We start from the raw sequence: 17,887 nt of genomic DNA on the forward strand, positions 1-17,887 counted from the left end.
ATTCAACAGGATCTGTTGAATGACTGACTGAATAAATGAATGAATGAATGAAATGCAAATTCAGCACAGTTGGTAACAGGGAAATGAAGGGATCTACTGGGATACAGCTATTGTCTGTTCTTCTTTCATGGGAATTTGCGCTTGTCTGAAAATTCAGGACCACAAAGTAAACAAATCCAGGCAATCTTCTCTCACTGATGCTTATAAATGTTTGGCCCAGGAAGGCAGATGTAGATAGAGCCCAGTTTAGATTTTGGAGCCTGGAAAACAGATCTTCGAGATCAAGGGTCCCTTCATTCTCAGGAGCTGTTCAAGTTCTTGGGATTGGCAGATCTATACTGGACTCTTAGTGCTGCCATTATAGTTTTTGTAAATTATTTAACCTACCTAAGCTTCAGCGTCCTCGTTGGCAACTTGAAGATACCCATAATAGCATCTACCTTATAGGGCTGCAGGAGGATAAATGAGACCCAGAAATGAAGCGCTTACCATGGTGCTTGGCAAATAGTACTCAATGTCAACAAAATAAGATAAATAAAGTACTATTAAAATGAATAAAAATATCCATTTCAGGGGATGCGTTCCAGAAGAATTGGGCATAAGTCAAATCTCACTTAAAATATAGAAAGAAAACTTGGTCCTTAGAACTCCTTAGAAATGTTTTACAAAAGTAAGTGAATAATTAGCCCCAACTTATCAATCCACATTTTTTTCTTTTTCTTTTTTTTTTTTTTGAGACGGAATCTCGCTCTGTCGCCGAGGCTAGAGGCTAGAGTGCAGTGGCGGGATCTCAGCTCACTGAAAGCTCCGCCTCCCGGGTTCACGCCATTCTCCTGCCTCAGCCTCCCGAGTAGCTGAGACTACAGGCGCCCGCCACCACGCCTGGCTAATTTTTTTTTTTTTTTTTTTTGTATTTTTTAGTAGAGACGGGGTTTCACCGTGTTAGCCAGAACGGTCTCGATCTCCTGACCTCAGGTGATCCACCACCCTCAGCCTCCCAAAGTGCTGGGATTACAGGCGTGAGCCACCATGCCCGGCCCCACGTTTCCATATATCAGATTTACTGAAAAACTTTTTTTTTAAATTTCCCCCATCCGAGTGGACCCGCCCAATCAAGTCAGTTAACTTTCCTTGGCCGGGGGCGGAACCAAGGTGTTGCGGTAATTTCCTGGCCTGCCACGACTGCTTGCTTGCGTAAGGGCGTCTTTGGGTATGTTGCCATTCTAATGAAAATTCAGCTCCAGCCCCGTCGGTGGAACAGATCCCGGGCACCACTGGGCAAAGACTAGATGTTTCAAAAGCCTGCCCCCCAGCAAGCAGGCCGCGCAAAGGGCAGGAGTTCGGAACCAAGGCAAACTAGGGGGCGGGGAGAAAAGATTGGCACCCGCCTGCTGAGATCTGCCAACCTGACGCCCCAGGGGGATGGGTGCTCTCGCCACCCTTGCCCCACAGTGTCGGGCTCCGAGCCAGCGGGAAGCGCCAGTCCTAGCCGAGAATAGCAGAGGAGCGGGCGGGATGCGAGGGGGCTCTGGGCGAGGCGGCGGCAGTCTAACCTTTCCTGCTTAAGGCGACAGCACTCTGCGCCGTAACCGTATCTTCCAAGGCTGCAAGGTTAGGGCAAATGTCAGACGCCTCGGGAGGGGCGGGGGACGGGGAGAGGGAAGGCAGCGGCTAGAGACGGAGAGTCGGGCGTGACCTTGGGAGGCTCCGCGCCCGCACCTCCCCGCGCCCCGGGAGTCAGGCGAGCAGGTCTGCCGGGTCCCGTGGCCACTTTCCCCAGCCCGGCGACCTCCGTCGGGCCTCCAGGCCAGAAGAGCGAGCGCGAAGGAGAGGGAGGAGCGGAAGGTGGAGACCGGGGCGGCAGCGCGCGGAAGCGGCCGGCCCCGAGCGAGGGAGGGCGCCGCGGGCCGCACGTCGCACACGCGCCAGGGTGCACAGCGGCGCGGGGCCGCGCATCCCTTACCCCGTTGGCGGCAGCGATGCGAGCGATGAGCTGGATGGCCTCCTTCATGTAGAACCGGCCGTCCCCGCCCACCACCAGCGTGGCCTCCTGCCGCTGCGCCGGCTCCACGGTGGAGATGATACTCTGGATGAAGTTCTCCGCGTAGTTGGCGCTGCTCTGGAACACCTTCACCCGCTTCCGCAGCCCGCTCGTGCCCGGCTTCTGGTCCGGGTACGCCTGGGTCTTAACTGTCACGATCTTCACCATGGTGGCGACTTGCTGCCGGGGGTCAGAGCGGCGGACTTGGCTGGCGGAGGGGCGGCCGGCTGAGGCTGCAGCTGCTCTGGGGTGAGGGCACGGCGGGTGGGGGCTACGCCGCACTCTAGGCCGGCGTTTGGCCCTCCTCCTTAAAGGGACAGGGGACAGGGCCCTCCCTCCGCGCCAGCCCACCTCCTGGCAGGTCCGGCGGGAGGGGAAAGGGGAGCGCCGGTCTCTAGGCCTCCTGTGAAATGGGTGGAGCCTTACTGATTTACTCTCCCCTTCGGAATCCTATCCACTGTAAAAAGAGGCCCGCAACTCCTCCCCTAAGTGTTGGGGCAGAGGTTGGGGTAGGAACCCGGTCATAGGGCAAGGACGTGAGGCAGGGTGGAAAAAAGTACAGGGTAGAATGATTTCCAGTGGTTTGGCGAATGCATCGTGTGTAAATAGCTTTCTGGAAACCTGTTGGGAGGGTCAGAAGTGCCAGCCCCAGCTCGATTTCATGAGTCGTAATTCTTTCTATTTCTCCCTAAATGTGAGGGCATTTGAGTTCCGTAAAGGAGTCGACTCCAAATGTTTCCTGCTGCACCACACACTTGACTACCGTTGGTGACGGTGACTTAGCTGTGACTTGCTGAGTGTAGCGTTTCTAAACCTTACTAAACTCTGGGTTTTATTTTTCCCCTTTTTATGCTTACAAAACTGAAATTCAAAGAATAAAATGCCTTGTCTCATTGCCACACAGCTAAGTCCATGCGGGAGGCCAATTCAGGTGGTCTGGCTCCAAAACCAGGGCTCTTCCCATGATTTGCCCGCTGTGACACCAGGTTGGCAACTAGGAAATGTACAAGCAGGACTTGACAAATGTAGGAGCAAATATATGGTAAGGATAAGTATGAACACCATCAAAATTAGCCAGTTACTCATGTAATAGAAATAAAGTGAGGAGATCAACAAACAAGGACTGACATGGCTGGAAAAGTTTCACGGGGGATAGCAAGGTCAACCAAGGGGATTTGATTATTAAGTAGGAATCTTCAGTCTTTCTTGCTTTTCGGTTTAGTATCTCCCTTAATTTGATGAGAGTGATTGTCTCCTCTGTTCAAGAAACCTGTCATTTTGGTAAAGTGGCAAAAAACTTGGCTTTACAAGATGAGTGCTCTTGGGAAAGTTAGTTAATGTCCGTGGGCATCAATTTCCTTACTGTAAAATAAACATATCACCTATTTTGGAATATTTTTGCAAGATTTAATGGGGTTTTGTATGTCAGAAATTCTCAGTCATGGATACACAGTAGAATCCTACTGTGACCCATGCTCACAGTAGAATTACTTGAGGTGGTTTCTAAATGACCCAGTCCAAAGAAATTCAATCATAATCAGCTGTTAGAAGTAAATCATCTAGCCTGGTGCCTGAAACATACAGGCCTTCAAAAATATTAGCTCCCCTTCCCCAATTCCAAAACCAGAGCATATCATTCACCTGTGAATTATATTCTTTTGGTAGTTAATTGGTATGTCTTGATCAAGCAGGGAGGCGAACAGACCCATAAGAGTGCAGACTCTCACAAACCAAGTGTTGATATACATGCTCATATAGTACATGTTATGTAGATACAGTGTGTTGATGTAGTCACTATAGATGAGTTTCGGTGGCAAATATTATGTGAAAACAGAACCCTGGACTGCTAGTAATGAGTTCTAATATTTGCACAGGAGTTTACAGAGCAGTGTAATCTTGTGAATTAAATAGTATAATCAAGCCCATTTTATAGAAGAGAGAATTGAGGATTGAATGGTGAATGTAATCAAGGTTATCTAACTCCACAAAATGAAAATATAGCATAGATTCACCGAGCCTTCAAAATACCTACCTTAGAGTTGTATGGTTTAGATAGTGAATATACAGCTCCTACCACAGTGCTAATAAGTAAGTCATCAATAAATGATAACTTGTAAAGTCACGGGCCCAAATTCAGATCTCATGCCCTTTCTATATTCTTCAGTATCTTTGGAAATATGATGGGGCTTTTCATTTAAGAGGAATTGATCTATACTTCTCTCACCCCAGAAGTTGTAACAATTAGCTTTAACTGCATAACACACCAGTCTAAATCTGAGTGGCTTAAGACAACCCCCATTCATGATTATAGTTCATGATTCTATGAGTTAACTGGCAGTTCTGCTGTTCTGGACAGGGTTACTGTGGCCCCTTATACAGACCTAACATGATCCCCATGTTCCTTGCCTCCTGATAATCATGCCTTTATGCAATCCCCTTGTATTACAGATTGAGTATCCCTTATCCGAAATGTTTGGTACCAGAAATGTTTCAGATTTTAGATTGTTCCGGATTTTGGAATGTTTGCATTACAATGGTTGTGCATCCCAAATCCAAAAATCCCAAATTCAGAATGTTCCAATGAGCACTTCCTTTGAGTGTCATGTTGGCACTCAAAAAGTTTTGGATTTTGGAGCATTTTGGGTTTGGGATTTTTGGATTTGGGATACTCAACCCATACTTTTCTACTGCTGTATGACAAATTACCACAAACTCAACAGCTGAAAACAATACCCATTTATGATGTCACAATTCTATAGATAAGAAGTCCCAATTCTATAGATCAAAAGGTTTGGCCAGGTTCAATCCTGGTAATCACGGATATATAACAGCTTATAAACATCAAGGAGAAAGTATTTTGACCTTCATTACATTCTTTTTAAGGCAAGCATACCTGTTTAAACTGATTTGTCTATAGCCAGTTGGTTTAATTTCATTGAATTCTTCCCAGAGCCTCAAGATAAGAACCCACCCAAGCTTGGTGCGTTCTTATCTGGAGCCTCTGGGAAGAACACCTTGATTTGAAGTCAAGAGCCAAGCTGGCTTCTTATCTGGAGGCTCTGGGAAGAATTTCTTTCAAGTGTTAAAGATAAATAAAAATAGAGGCCCCAGTTTAGATATTTTAAGTCCAACCACCCATAGCCAGGTAGCCAAAACTTAAGTCATCCTTATTTCCCTGAAACACTTGCTCTAGACATAAACAAAACACAAAATGTCCTTGACAGTGTGATTCAATGAAATTAAACCAATCAGCTATAGACAAATCAGCTTAACAGCTCTACTTGCCTTAAAAAGAATGTAACGAAGGTCAAAATACTTCCTCCTCAATGTTTATAAGCTGTACTGTAACTGCTGTGAGCTGGGATTCTTGCCACTTTTGGTTAGATGTCTTCCAGTTTGTAAACTGTTCTTTGTATGCACGCTAAACTTTAAAAAATTTTTAAAGTTTGATCTGATTTTAACACAGCGCATTCAGATTGCTGGCAGGATCTATTTCCTTGCAGTTGTAGGATTGAGGTCCCCATTTCTTAGATTAGACCTACCTGGATAATCTCCCTTTGTAACGTGTTCATAGGAGTAATGTATCATCGTATTCACAGGCCACGTTCAAAAATTGACTTGCAGAGATTTCCAAGTTGTAGTATTTATGAAAAGCAAGAAAAGGAGTCTTATTCCCCTGTGGGTAGCACTGAAATCAGGAAAGAAGCCATTGGAAATATACCATGATATGCAACAATGATTACCACTGAGTTGCAAGATAGGGCAATGTTTATTTTCTTTATATTTTATCTGGATTTTCCAGGTTTTCTATAGGGAATTTGTATTATTTTTAAAATGATAAGTACATATTATGTATTTTCCTTTTCTTTGAAATACCTTTTAAATGGTAATCCTTACTTCTTTTTTTTTTTTTTTTTTGGAGACAGTCTCACTCCATCACCCAGGCTGGAGTGCAGTGGCACGATCTTGGCTCACTTCCACCTCCACCTCTGGGGTTCAAGCAATGCTCGTGTCTCAGCCTCCCAAGTAGTTGGAATTACAGGCACATGCCACCATGCCCAGCTAATTTTTGTATTTTTAGTAGAGATGGCGTTTCGCCATGTTGGCCATGCTGGTCTGGAACTCCTGACCTCAAGTGATCTGCCTTCCTCGGCCTCCCAAAGTGCTGCAATTACAGACATGAGCCACCACACCCGGCCCTCATTATTTCATTAATGAATTATTCTTTACCATTTAGATGTATTCGTTTGTGTATTGATTCATTAACTCTATAAATATGTTTTGAACTTGTACTAAATGACAGCTCTTTGAAAGGTGTTTGATGAATAAGACAAAATAGTCTCGGCCGGGCGCAGTAGCTCACGCCTATAATCCTAGCACTTTGGGAGGCCAAGGTGGGCGGATCATGAGGTCAGGAGATCGAGATCATCCTGGCTAACAGGGTAAAAACCCATCTCTACTAAAAATACAAAAAATTAGCCAGGTGTCGTGGCGGGTGCCTGTAGTCCCAGCTACTCAGGAGGCTGAGGCAGGAGAATGGCGTGAACCCGGGAGGCGGAGCTTGCAGTGAGCCAGGATCGCACCACTGCACTCCAGCCTGGGCAACAGAGTGAGACAACGTCTCAAAAAAAAAAAAAAAGCAAAATAGTCTCTGGTCTCACAGATCTTGCAATATGTTGCAGGAGACAGATACTGAATAATAAATCATAATTGTGATAAGTGCAACAAAGAAGTATAGGTGCTGTTAGATTGTAAATAGAAGGATCTATCATTGGAGAGAGTCATGGACAATATCCTGGAGGAAGTGCTATATAAGCTGAGGGATAAAACAATAAGTAATAGTACCTGGCCAGGTGGAAAGAGAGGAGAAGCATTTCATTCCAGAAAGAACGTTAAGGGAAGTTTAAAGTAAGAAGGAATCTAGTGTCATCAATAACTTGAAAAAAGACAGTTAGTGTAACTGGAGTATAAAAACCTCGGGGTGGAATGGTAGGTCTGATCATATTGGGCCTTGTAGGGGATGTCAGGTGTTGAGATCTTTATCATTAACAGCAGTGAACAAACAAAAGCATTTTGTTTTCATTGTGGCAAAACATACGTAACGAAATTTACCATTTTAATGATTTTTAAGTGTACATTCAGTGGCACTAAGTACATTCACATTGTTGTGCAACCATTGTACCATCCATCTCCAGAACATTTTCATCTTCGCAAACTGAAACTCTGTACCCATGAAACAGTAACTCCCCATTCCCTCCTCCCTCCTACCCCTGAAAACCACTATTCTTTCTGTCTATGAATTTTACTATTCTCAAGTACAATCATATTTATCCTTCATTTGCATTCCAATTGCAATGATTTAAAGAAATGTATTTACTATAGGATAGCAATCTTTGATGACTGCAACAAATAATCAATGGTATGTATGTGAAATTTATAATAAAAAAGATGTATGGAGTTTATAATGAAAATACTGGATGGTGAAGTGGGTGATATAGTGGCATTAACATTTAACAGTTATTAGTTACATGGCTTATATAGAAACCAATTATCAAAGTAAGAAATATTGAAAAGTAATTCATTAACAACATGTAGACAAAGCCTTAGCAGGCACCTATTTGGCATACAATAAAAGCATGTATCATGTTATTGTTAAAAACAAAACAGCTCTATATCTATGTATCCTCATCTTCCTGTCTGGTGGTGTCAAGTAATGGTGGAATAATCCATATTGAGGAATATTGAGGATGTCTCCAGTTTAGGACTAGAATGTCCTAAACTAGTCTCTAACTAGAGACTAGTCTCTCAGTTAACAGAGCTCTAATAGAGTAAGTCAGTTGTAAATAATCTTCTATAAGAATGTACAGTTATTTGTAACTGGAAAATAATTGACAATTCCATATCAACCCAAATTAATGCTGAACAATATTGCAAATGTCATTTTAGTTCATTTATGCAGTCTAAATCATAGGTTCTTCTTGACTGCAGATTCAGTTTATTAAATCCTGATCTATTTGTAATTTTCTGAAATGACTAGTTCCTACGTATGGAAGCAATATGAAACCGATGTCCATTTGTATCCATAAGTTATTCAGGTGTTTAAAACTTTTACTTGAATAAAAGTTAATAGATATCTGCATGCTGTGATTCTGAAATTAAGTTTGTTCCTGTGCCAAAATAATAATAGTTTCTGAATTCATGTTTCAGTGTCAAGTGGTTATTCATGAGGCTATGTGTGAAAAGGATTGATATATGTGATAAATTGGACTTTTTCCTTAGAATTCATTTTTGGAATCTTCTATAAAGGATATCAGTCTGAATTAATTTATATGAATATTTGATATGCAAATATTAATATTTCAAATGGCAAAAGATAAGATTTTTAAAAATACAGATTGTGAAGGACATTTTTCAAGAGATAATGAATGTCTTCATTTTTCCATTTCATCAGTATTCTTGATTCCTTGTTAGATGCTGTGGTAGGTTAAATAATGGCTCCTAAAAGTTATACATTTCCTAATCCCCAGAATCTGTGAGTGTTACCTTATATGGCATAAATGAGTTTGCAGATATAATTAAGAATCTTGAGATGGAAAGATTATCCTGGATTATCCAAGAGGGCTCTAAATGCAATTACAAGTGTCCTTAGAAGACAGAGAAAGGGGGACATTTGACTGCAAAAGAGGAGAAGGCCAAGGAGGCAGATTGGAGTGATGTAGTCACGAGCCAAGGAATGCTGGCAGACACCAAAAGCTGGATGAGACAAAAAATGCAGTCTCCTTTAAAACTTTCCAAGGAAGCACCACCCTGTCGTCACCTTGATTTTGGCCCAGTTATACTGATTTTGAACTTCTGGCCTCCAGAACTGTGAGAAAATAAATTTCTGTTGTTTTAAGCTACCAAGTTTGTGGTAATTTGTTACAGCACTTATAGAAAACTAATACAGATTGATATGGTTTGGCTGTGTCCCCACCCTAATCTCATCTTGTAGTTCCCATAATCCCCACATGTCATGGGAGGGACCTGGTGGGAGGTAATTGAATCATAGGGGCAGTTAACCCCATGCTGCTGTTCTTGTGATAGTGAGTGAGTTCTCACAAGACCTGATGGTTTTATAAGGGGCTTCCCCCTTCGCTGGGCACTCATTCTCTCTCTTGCCGCCCTGTGAAAAGGTGCCTTCTGCCATGATTTTAAGTTTCCTGAGGCCTCCCCAGCCATGCAGAACTGTGAGTCAATTAAACCTATTTTCTTTATGAATTACCCAGTTTCAGGTATTTCTTCATAGCAGCATGAGAACAGGCTAATACACAGATGCTTTAATTTTATGGAGGGCTATGAGCCACAAAACTTATGGCTTGATCCTCTGGAGGCCTAAAGCATGATTTCAGGTGACAGCAAGAGACAGAATAAGGAAAAAAAAAAAAAAAAAGGCTATCCTAAGGCTCTACAATCAATAAACACCAGAGAAATATATATCAAGTGTAGCACAAGTGAAGGAAGGAATCAAGAAAATCACAGAGGTAAATATCTCCAAATTATTATCTTGCTTAAATTATCTGAAAAACTAAGGTCAAAAATGTTTTTTTCCTTGAATTGTCTAGGAAACATAGTTCTTTGTTTATTCACTATGTAGAATTGCTGCAGTGTACTGGGAGTGTTCTGTATGCCACCTTGAGATTCTGAACGCAGTCTATCAGAACTAGTTTAGAATTGGCTGGTATTAGCAATTTTTCCTCATGACAGAACTGTTTTTCTTTTTTCCCTTGATATCACTTCCCTGGATATGATTCTTAGGTTCTGTTATTTTTCTTAATTTTGAAACCTTCTTTGAAATACTTTTATTCATACCTTCACTTACTCTCCCTTTCACCCATCTGTTCCTTTTCAAACCACCTGTCAAATTTTTACTAAGCACACAGTACAGGATAGTCAGTTAGGTCCCAGATTAGCCAACCAAAATAAGATCCCTGCACTCCAGAACATTAAAATAGGGAAATCTAGACATGTACACAAATTAATAAAATATACAAAGTATAAGCTACAAAAAGGTACTGATTTTTAAAGCTAATATTAAAAAGCAAGATCTTAATAATCTAAGCTTCTACCTTAAGAAACTAGGAAAAGAACAAGTAATCCCAGGGTAAGCAGAAAGAAGGAATGAATAAAGGTAAGAGCAGAAATCAACAAAATTAAAAACAAAAAAAGAGAAAATCAATAAAACTAAATAAAATCAATAAAACTTTTCTTTGAAAAGATCAATAAAAATGACAAACCTCCAGCAAGACCAACAGAGAAGACACATTTTATTAATATCAGAAATGAAAAAGGGATATCACTACAGACTGCATTGACAATTTTAAAAAATTCTATGCACATAAATTTGACAACTTAGATAAAATGGACCAAATGCTCAAAAACTACAAACTACCAAAACTCAACCAAGAATAGGTAAACTGAATATCCTGTAGCTGTTAAAAAAATTGAATTTGTATTAAAAAAAAAAACCTCTTCCAAAATAAATCTTCATGCCTAGATGTTTCTAATGAGAAATTCAAGTGAACATTTAAAGAAATAACACCAATTTTACAGTCTTTTCCAGAAAACGAGAAAGCATTCCCAACTCATCTTATGAGGCCAGAATTACTCTGATACCCAAACAAGACAAAGACATTTCCAATTAAGAAAACTACAGACCAACATCCATTTTATGCAGTCACAAAAATGCTCAACAATGTACAGTTGACCCTGAAATAATATGGGGGTTATGAATGCCAACCACCCCCACAAGTGGAAAATCTATCCATAACTTTTGACTCCCCCCAAACTTAACTACTAATAGCCTATGTTGACCAGAAGCCTTATGGAACATAAACAATAAAGTTAGCTAGAGAAAGGAAAATGTTATTTGTTACCATAAGGAACATATATTTACTGTTCATTAAGTGAAAGTGGATCATCATAAGTCTTCATCCTCATTATCTCCATGTTGAATAGGAGGTGGAAGAAGAGAAGTTGGTCTTGCTGTCTCAAGAGTAGCAGAAGCAGAAGAGGCAGGCACACTTGGTGTAACTTGGAAATACACTGTAATTTTTTTCTTTTTTCAAGACAAGATCTTGCTCCATTGCCCAGGCTGGATTGCAGTGGTGCAATCATAGCTCACTGCAGCCTCAAACTCCTGGGCTCAAGTGATCCTCTGGCCTCAGCCTCATGAGTAGCCGGGACTACAGGTGTGTGCCACCATGCGCAGCTAATTTTATTTTTTGTAGAGACAATGTCTTACCATGTTGCCCAGGCTGATCTCGAACTCCTGTCCTCAAGCAATCCTTCCACCTCAGCCTCCCAAAGTGCTGAGATATAGGCATGAGCCACCACACCTGGCTACACTGTAATTTTTGTCTGACTTTTTTGCTTTCTCATTTCTCTAAAAATGTTTCTATACAGTACAATCCATCTTCCACTGTTTGCTTTAGTTTCCATGTTGCAAAAGAAGTCAAAAGTGATCTTGAATAATCAGAACCCTTATGCCAGACTGTCTCATGTCATTTTGTTTCCTGGCACTGCTTCTTCTATGTCTTCTTCCACATCATTTGGCACTGGTTCAGAATCACTCAACTCTCTCCTGTTGTCTTAACTCCTCTGCTGTGGTGTCTTGAATTTCTCCAAGATCCATATTTTAAAACCTTTCACCTCCCACTTTTTTTTTTTTTTTTGCCATATCCACGTCTTTCATTTCTTTGATTAGGTCTGTCATAAATTCTGTGAAATGATGCACAACATCTGGACACAGTTTTCTCCATCAGGAATTTATTGTTTCAGGTTTGATGACTTTCATGCCTTTTTCTGTAGCATAATCAATGGTATTATCTTTATAGGCTTTTATGATGTCCTTTTGTTATTGTTGTTTTAATCTTTCAGTCTTTTATTTTTATATAGTTTTCTTTTCTAAAAGGCCATCTCGGCTTCATATCATGGTTTCTCTCTATTGGGGGTTCTCATCCATAGCGTTGACATTCCTTTCCACAGAGTACCTCCCATGTGAAATGAGCCTTAAAGGCCCTCATGACCTCCAATCTATAGGTTGAATTAGGAACCTTGTTTTGGGGAGCAAGTAGACCTCATTGACACCTTCAGTGTTGAATCATGGGGTTTCGTGTGGCCAGGGACATTGTGCCAGATCAAAAAAACTGTAAAAGGTGGTCGCTTACTGGCAAAGTACTTACTGACTTCAGAGACAAAGCATTGATGGAACCAATCTAGAAAAAGGGTTCTCATTGTCCAGACCTTCTTGTTGTACAACCAAAAGACTGGCAGCTGGTGTTTATCTTTTCCCTTCAAGGCTGCGGAGGGTAGGGCGTTGAAGGGGGAGAGTTTAGCAGCTTTATAGATAAGGGCAATCTTGATCATAAATGTGACTGCGTTCATAAAATGGTAGAGTTTGTTATCCCTTCCTGCCTTAAATCCTGGTGCTTGCTTCCCTTACTTACTAATAAATGTCTTCTGTGGCATGTTTTTCCAGAATAGGGCACATTAGTCTGCATTAAAAACCTGTTCAGGCAGATATCATTCCTCCTCAATGATTTTCTTAATAGTATCTGAGAACTCATCTGATCCTTCTTTGCTGGCAGAAGCTGCTTCTCCTGTTATCTTGACACTTTTTAAGTCAAACTTCTTTCAAAAATTATCAAACCATCCTTTGCTGGCACTAAATTTTTGAGCTTTATATCCTTAAACTTCCTTTTGCATGGCTGGGTGCGGTGGCTCACACCTGTAATCCCAGCACTTTGGGAGGCCGAGGTGGGTGGATTACCTGAGGTCAGAAGTTCGAGACCAGCCTGGCCAACATGGTGAAACCCCATCTTTACCAATAATACAAAAATTAGCTGGGCATGGTGGCATACACCTGTAGTCCCAGCTACTCGGGAGGCTGAGGCAGGAGAATTGCTTAAACCCAGAAGGCAGAGGTTGCAGTGAGCTGAGATGGCACCACTGCATTCCAGCCTGGGAGGCAGAGTGAGACCGCATCTCAAAAAAACCCAAAAAACTTCCTTTTGCTTTGTCATATAATGACTTCACTTTTTTTTAATCCTGTTAATTTACAGGTATGACTTCCTTATAGCAATCCTGTACCCACATAAAAGCTGCATTTCCAATATGAGATGAAAAGGTATTTTGCAAAAAGGGCAAGGTTTTCATGCCTGCTGGCATAGCTGCAGCAACGGTGTCATGAATTTCCTTTTCTGTTTTTACAATGGTCCTTATGTTTTATTAATTTATCTTGAAATGGCAGGCAACCACATCTGCAAACCTCAATCCACAATGCATATCAAGCAATTCAACTTTTTCTTGTAATGTCATGACTTTGCTATGCTTCTTAGGAGCACTTCTGGCATCACTAATGTCACTAGTGGCATTTTGAATGGGTCCCATAGTGTTAGACAAGGTTTACAATATTCCATTAAATACAATGAAAAATACATAAGAACTATGAGATCATTTCTTTACTTTGATATGCAATTTACTGGAGAGACAAGCTGCTCTCACAGTTTAGCATCACAGCATGCAGTGTTTTCAGTGGATACTCACAACACTTGAGTTTACTGCAATAGCAGCAGGAGGTAGCTATGAAATTATTACAATACTGCAATATGTACTACAGTTAATTTTATACAGTTATGATTTAATACTGCATCTTTACATTTGTTTACGTTTGTCTCGACTATGAATGGCACCATGTGTAGTCTGTGTTTATGTGCCTAAATTTTGATAAATTTTAACTTTTTATAATAGATTTTATGTATGTGTAGATTTTATGTAGTAAATGATAAAACAGGCCACTATCTACATATATTTTATGCATTCATGACATACCTAACTTTTTCTTGCTTTTTTGGTTATTTCTAGGCTATGCAGTGAGTTTTTTCAAAATGTCACAAATCTCCAAAAAATTTTCCAATTTATTTATTGAAAAAATCCACATATAAGTAGACCCATGAAGTTCAAACCCAATGTTGTTCAAGGGTCAACTGTATTAGCAAACTGACATCCAAAATATATAAAAAGAATAACATATCACAATTAAGTGGAATTTATTCTAGAAATGAAAGGCTGATTCAAATTTGAAAATCAGTCAGTGTAAGGTACCATATTAACAGTCTAAATAAGAAAAACCAACCATACAACCACATCAATTGAGGTAGAAAAAAATATTTGACAACATTGAGCATCCACCCTTTTTTTTTTTTTTTTTTTTTTAAGAGACGGGATTCTTGAATGCTCAGGCTCAAGTGATCCTCCTGCATGAGCCTCCTGAGTAGCTAGGACTACAGCCAGAAGCCACTGCTCCTGGCTCATCATCCATTCTTAATAAAAACTCTCAGCAAACTAAAGAGAAGTAACTTCTATAACCTAATTAAGGGCATCTACAAAAACATCCACAGCTAACATAAAATAGTGGTAAAAGACTGAATGCTTTCCCCACTAAGATTGTGAGCAAGGAAAGGATATCCACTGTCATTGTTCTTATTTGATATCTTAATGGGAAGTCTTAGCCAATGCAATAAGGCAAGAAAAAAGACATAAAAGGCATATGGATAGGAAAGAAAGAAATGAAACTGTCCCCATTTGCAGATTACATGCTTTTCTAAGTAGAAAATCCCAAGGGATATATAAAACACAATAAAAAAAACCTTCCTAGGACAAATAAATGAGTTTAACAAGGGTCTCAGGATATAAAGCCAACATATAAAAATCAATCATATTGTTACATATTAGCAATGCACAGCTGAAAACAAATAAAAATACAAACAGCTCATAAAAATAAAATATTTAGGTATAAATCTAATAAAGGATATATAGGATCTGTATGCTGAAAACTACAAAATGCTGATCAAAGAAATAAAACCTACATAAGTGGAGAGCAATACTATGTTCATGAATTGGAAGAGTCAACATAATAAACATGCCAGTTCCCCCCAAATGATCAATACAGTTAACACAATACCAGTTAAAATCCCAGCAGGATTTATTTTTTGTAGATATAAACAAGCCAGTTCTAAAATTTATATGAAAAGGGAAAGAAATTAAATAGCTAAGATGATTCTGGAAAAGAACAATACCATTGGGGAAATCATGTTACCTGAATATAAGACTTACAGTGAAGCTACTGTAATCAGGACAATGTAGTATTAGTGAAGGGAAAGACACATCGATCAATGGAACAGAATAGAGTTCATAAATAGACTCATGCAAAGATATGGTTCTATATGACCAGTGAATTTTTCAACAAAGGTACAAGAGCAATTTAATGGAGAAAGGATAATCTTTTCAACCGATGATATTGGAATAACTGACATCCATATGAAAAAAAATGGACCTCAACCTAAACCTCAGAACTCATACAAAAATTAACTCAAAATTCATCATACATATAAATGTATGAAGTAAAACTATACAACTTTTAGAAGAAAGCAGAAGAAAAATCTTTGTGACCTGGGGTTAGACAATGACTTCTAACTTGACACCAAATGCATAATCCATTAAATGAAAAACTGATTAATTGGACTTCATCAAAATGTAAAACTTTCACTCTCCATCCGATCCAGTTAAGAGAACAAAAAGACTATCTACAGAAGAGAAGAAAATACTTTCAAATAACATATCCAATAAAAGACATATCCAGAATTTATAAAGAATCAAATGGTAAGAAAATGAAACTCAAAACTCAACAGTAAGAAAACAAATAACCTAATTTCAAATGGGCAAAAGGCTTGAAGAAGCACACCATCAAAAAGTATACTATGTATGCAGATGACAAAGAAGCCTATGAAAAGTTGTTCAACATCATTAGCCATTAGGGGAATACAAACTAAAATCACAATGAGATGCCACTGCAAATGTATTATAATGGCTAAAATAAAAAATGCAGACAATACCGAGTACTGATAAGGTTGCAGAATAACTGGAATTCTCCTACATTGCTGCTGGAAGTGCAAAATGGTACAGCCAATCTGGAAAACACTTTGGCGGTTTCTTAAAAAGTCAAACATATATTTACCATATGATCCAGCAGTACTACCTGTGGGTATCTACTATAGAGGAATAAAAACTGATGTTCATGTAAAAATCTGTAGATGAACTTTATAGCAGTTCTATTAATAGTTACCAAAAACTGGAAACCACCCAGCAGATGAATGCATAAACTGTAATACAATCATATAATAAAATACTACTCAGCAATAAAGGGAACTATTGATACATACAATTTGCATGATTGTCAAAGGCATTATGCTGAATAAAAGGATTCAGTCTCAAAAGGTTACATACTGCATGATTCCACTTATACAACATTCTCAAAAACAAAACTATAGCGGTGAGAATAGAATAGTGGTTTCCAGGGGATAGGAGTATGCACAGGGGTAAGGTCATGGGGGTGTGACTATAAGAAATAACGTGAGGGAGTTTTTTAGTGATGGGACTGCTCTGTATCCTGATTGTGGTGGTGGTTATATGAATCTATACATGTGTTACATTAATAGAACTGTGAAAGCTTCCCCCCAACCCACCAAAAAAGGGTCAAATTTACTGTACGATTTTTTTTTATCTGAAATAAAAACCCCACAGGAAAAAAGTATTCGTTTTAAAATAGAAGTTCAAGAAGTAGAACAGTTTCTTCTGGGCTGAGAAAAAAATTAAAGGTTTCATGAAGGATGAGGTATTTAAAAAATGTATGTTACAGGTACAGACTTTAATACTTGTTCACAATCTATCTTCTCTGATAGACTATGTATAATGAGGGCAGGAGCAGCGTCTGGCTTGTTCACCTCTATATAAGCAATAATTAAAGCAGTACTTTGCACACATTAGGGACTCAATTTATATATGATTGATCTATTGCTTGTGAGGCCGGCGCAGTGGCTCACGCCTGTAATCCCAGCACTTTGGGAGGCCGAGGCGGGCAGATCACGAGGTCAGGAAATCGAGACCGTACTGGCTAACACGGTAAAACCCCATCTCTACTAAAAATACAAAAAATTAGCCGGGCGTGGTGGTGGGCGCCTGTAGTCCCAGCTACTCGGGAGGCTGAGGCAGGAGAACAGTGTTAACCCGGGAGGCGGAGCTTGCAGTGAGCTGAGATTGCGCCACTGCACTCCAGCCTGGATGACAGAGCGAGACTCTGTCTCAAAAAAAAAAAAAAAAAAAAGTATGTTAGAGGTACAGCCTGTAATACTTGTTCACAATCTATCTTCTCTGACAGACTATGTATAATGAGGGCAGGAGCAATGTCTGGCTTGTTCACCTCTATATAAGCAATAATTAAAGCAGTACTTTGCACACATTAGGGACTCAATTTATATATGATTGATCTATTGCTTATGATATTAATAGGCAAAGATACAATAATAGGAAAAGTGAAAAACATTAGAAAATACCTTAAATTTCCATTTCCTCTCCTCTTTCTAAATCCCTCCTATCTCTTCAAGGTCACTTAAAGTTCAGTTACAGAATCAGGTTCCCCTGATTCTTCCAGCCCACATTCATTTTTCCAACTTGTCCAAACTTGCTCTAACACTGTCAAACTTAATCTAACATTTCAGTGTAGTACTACTTAGTATTTTAAAGACTATGCCTCATTTCCTTTAATAGTTATTAAAATGTGTCTTTTTATATTATTTAAATTTTAAAATACATTATATTACATAAGTAAAAACAAATCAAAGCACTACTTAGCTTCAAACTAAACTTCATTCCTTCAGTCCTCCAACAGATTTTCATCTACTTTCATCTACATCCCCTAAATTGGTCAAGCCTTCCCCTCCTCTTCTGTTTCCATATTCACATCATTAGTTT

At 39.7% G+C, this 17,887-nt stretch overlaps 1 protein-coding gene across 1 annotated transcript in view; it reads right to left on the reverse strand.

Annotated features, from left to right (window-relative positions):
• PGM1 (phosphoglucomutase 1) overlaps nucleotides 1-4,745 on the reverse strand; it is a 69,213-nt gene extending 64,468 nt beyond the window's left edge. The window contains exon 1 of the mRNA XM_003809143.6: nucleotides 1,964-4,745. Within this exon, the coding sequence (XP_003809191.4) occupies nucleotides 1,964-2,209 (246 nt within the window). The 5' untranslated portion in view covers nucleotides 2,210-4,745. The remainder of the gene's footprint in view (nucleotides 1-1,963) is intronic.
• Nucleotides 4,746-17,887: the final 13,142 nt, after the last annotated feature.

Source organism: Pan paniscus, chromosome 1 (genome assembly GCF_029289425.2).
Source record: "Pan paniscus chromosome 1, NHGRI_mPanPan1-v2.0_pri, whole genome shotgun sequence".
Taxonomy (NCBI): Eukaryota; Metazoa; Chordata; class Mammalia; order Primates; family Hominidae; genus Pan; species Pan paniscus.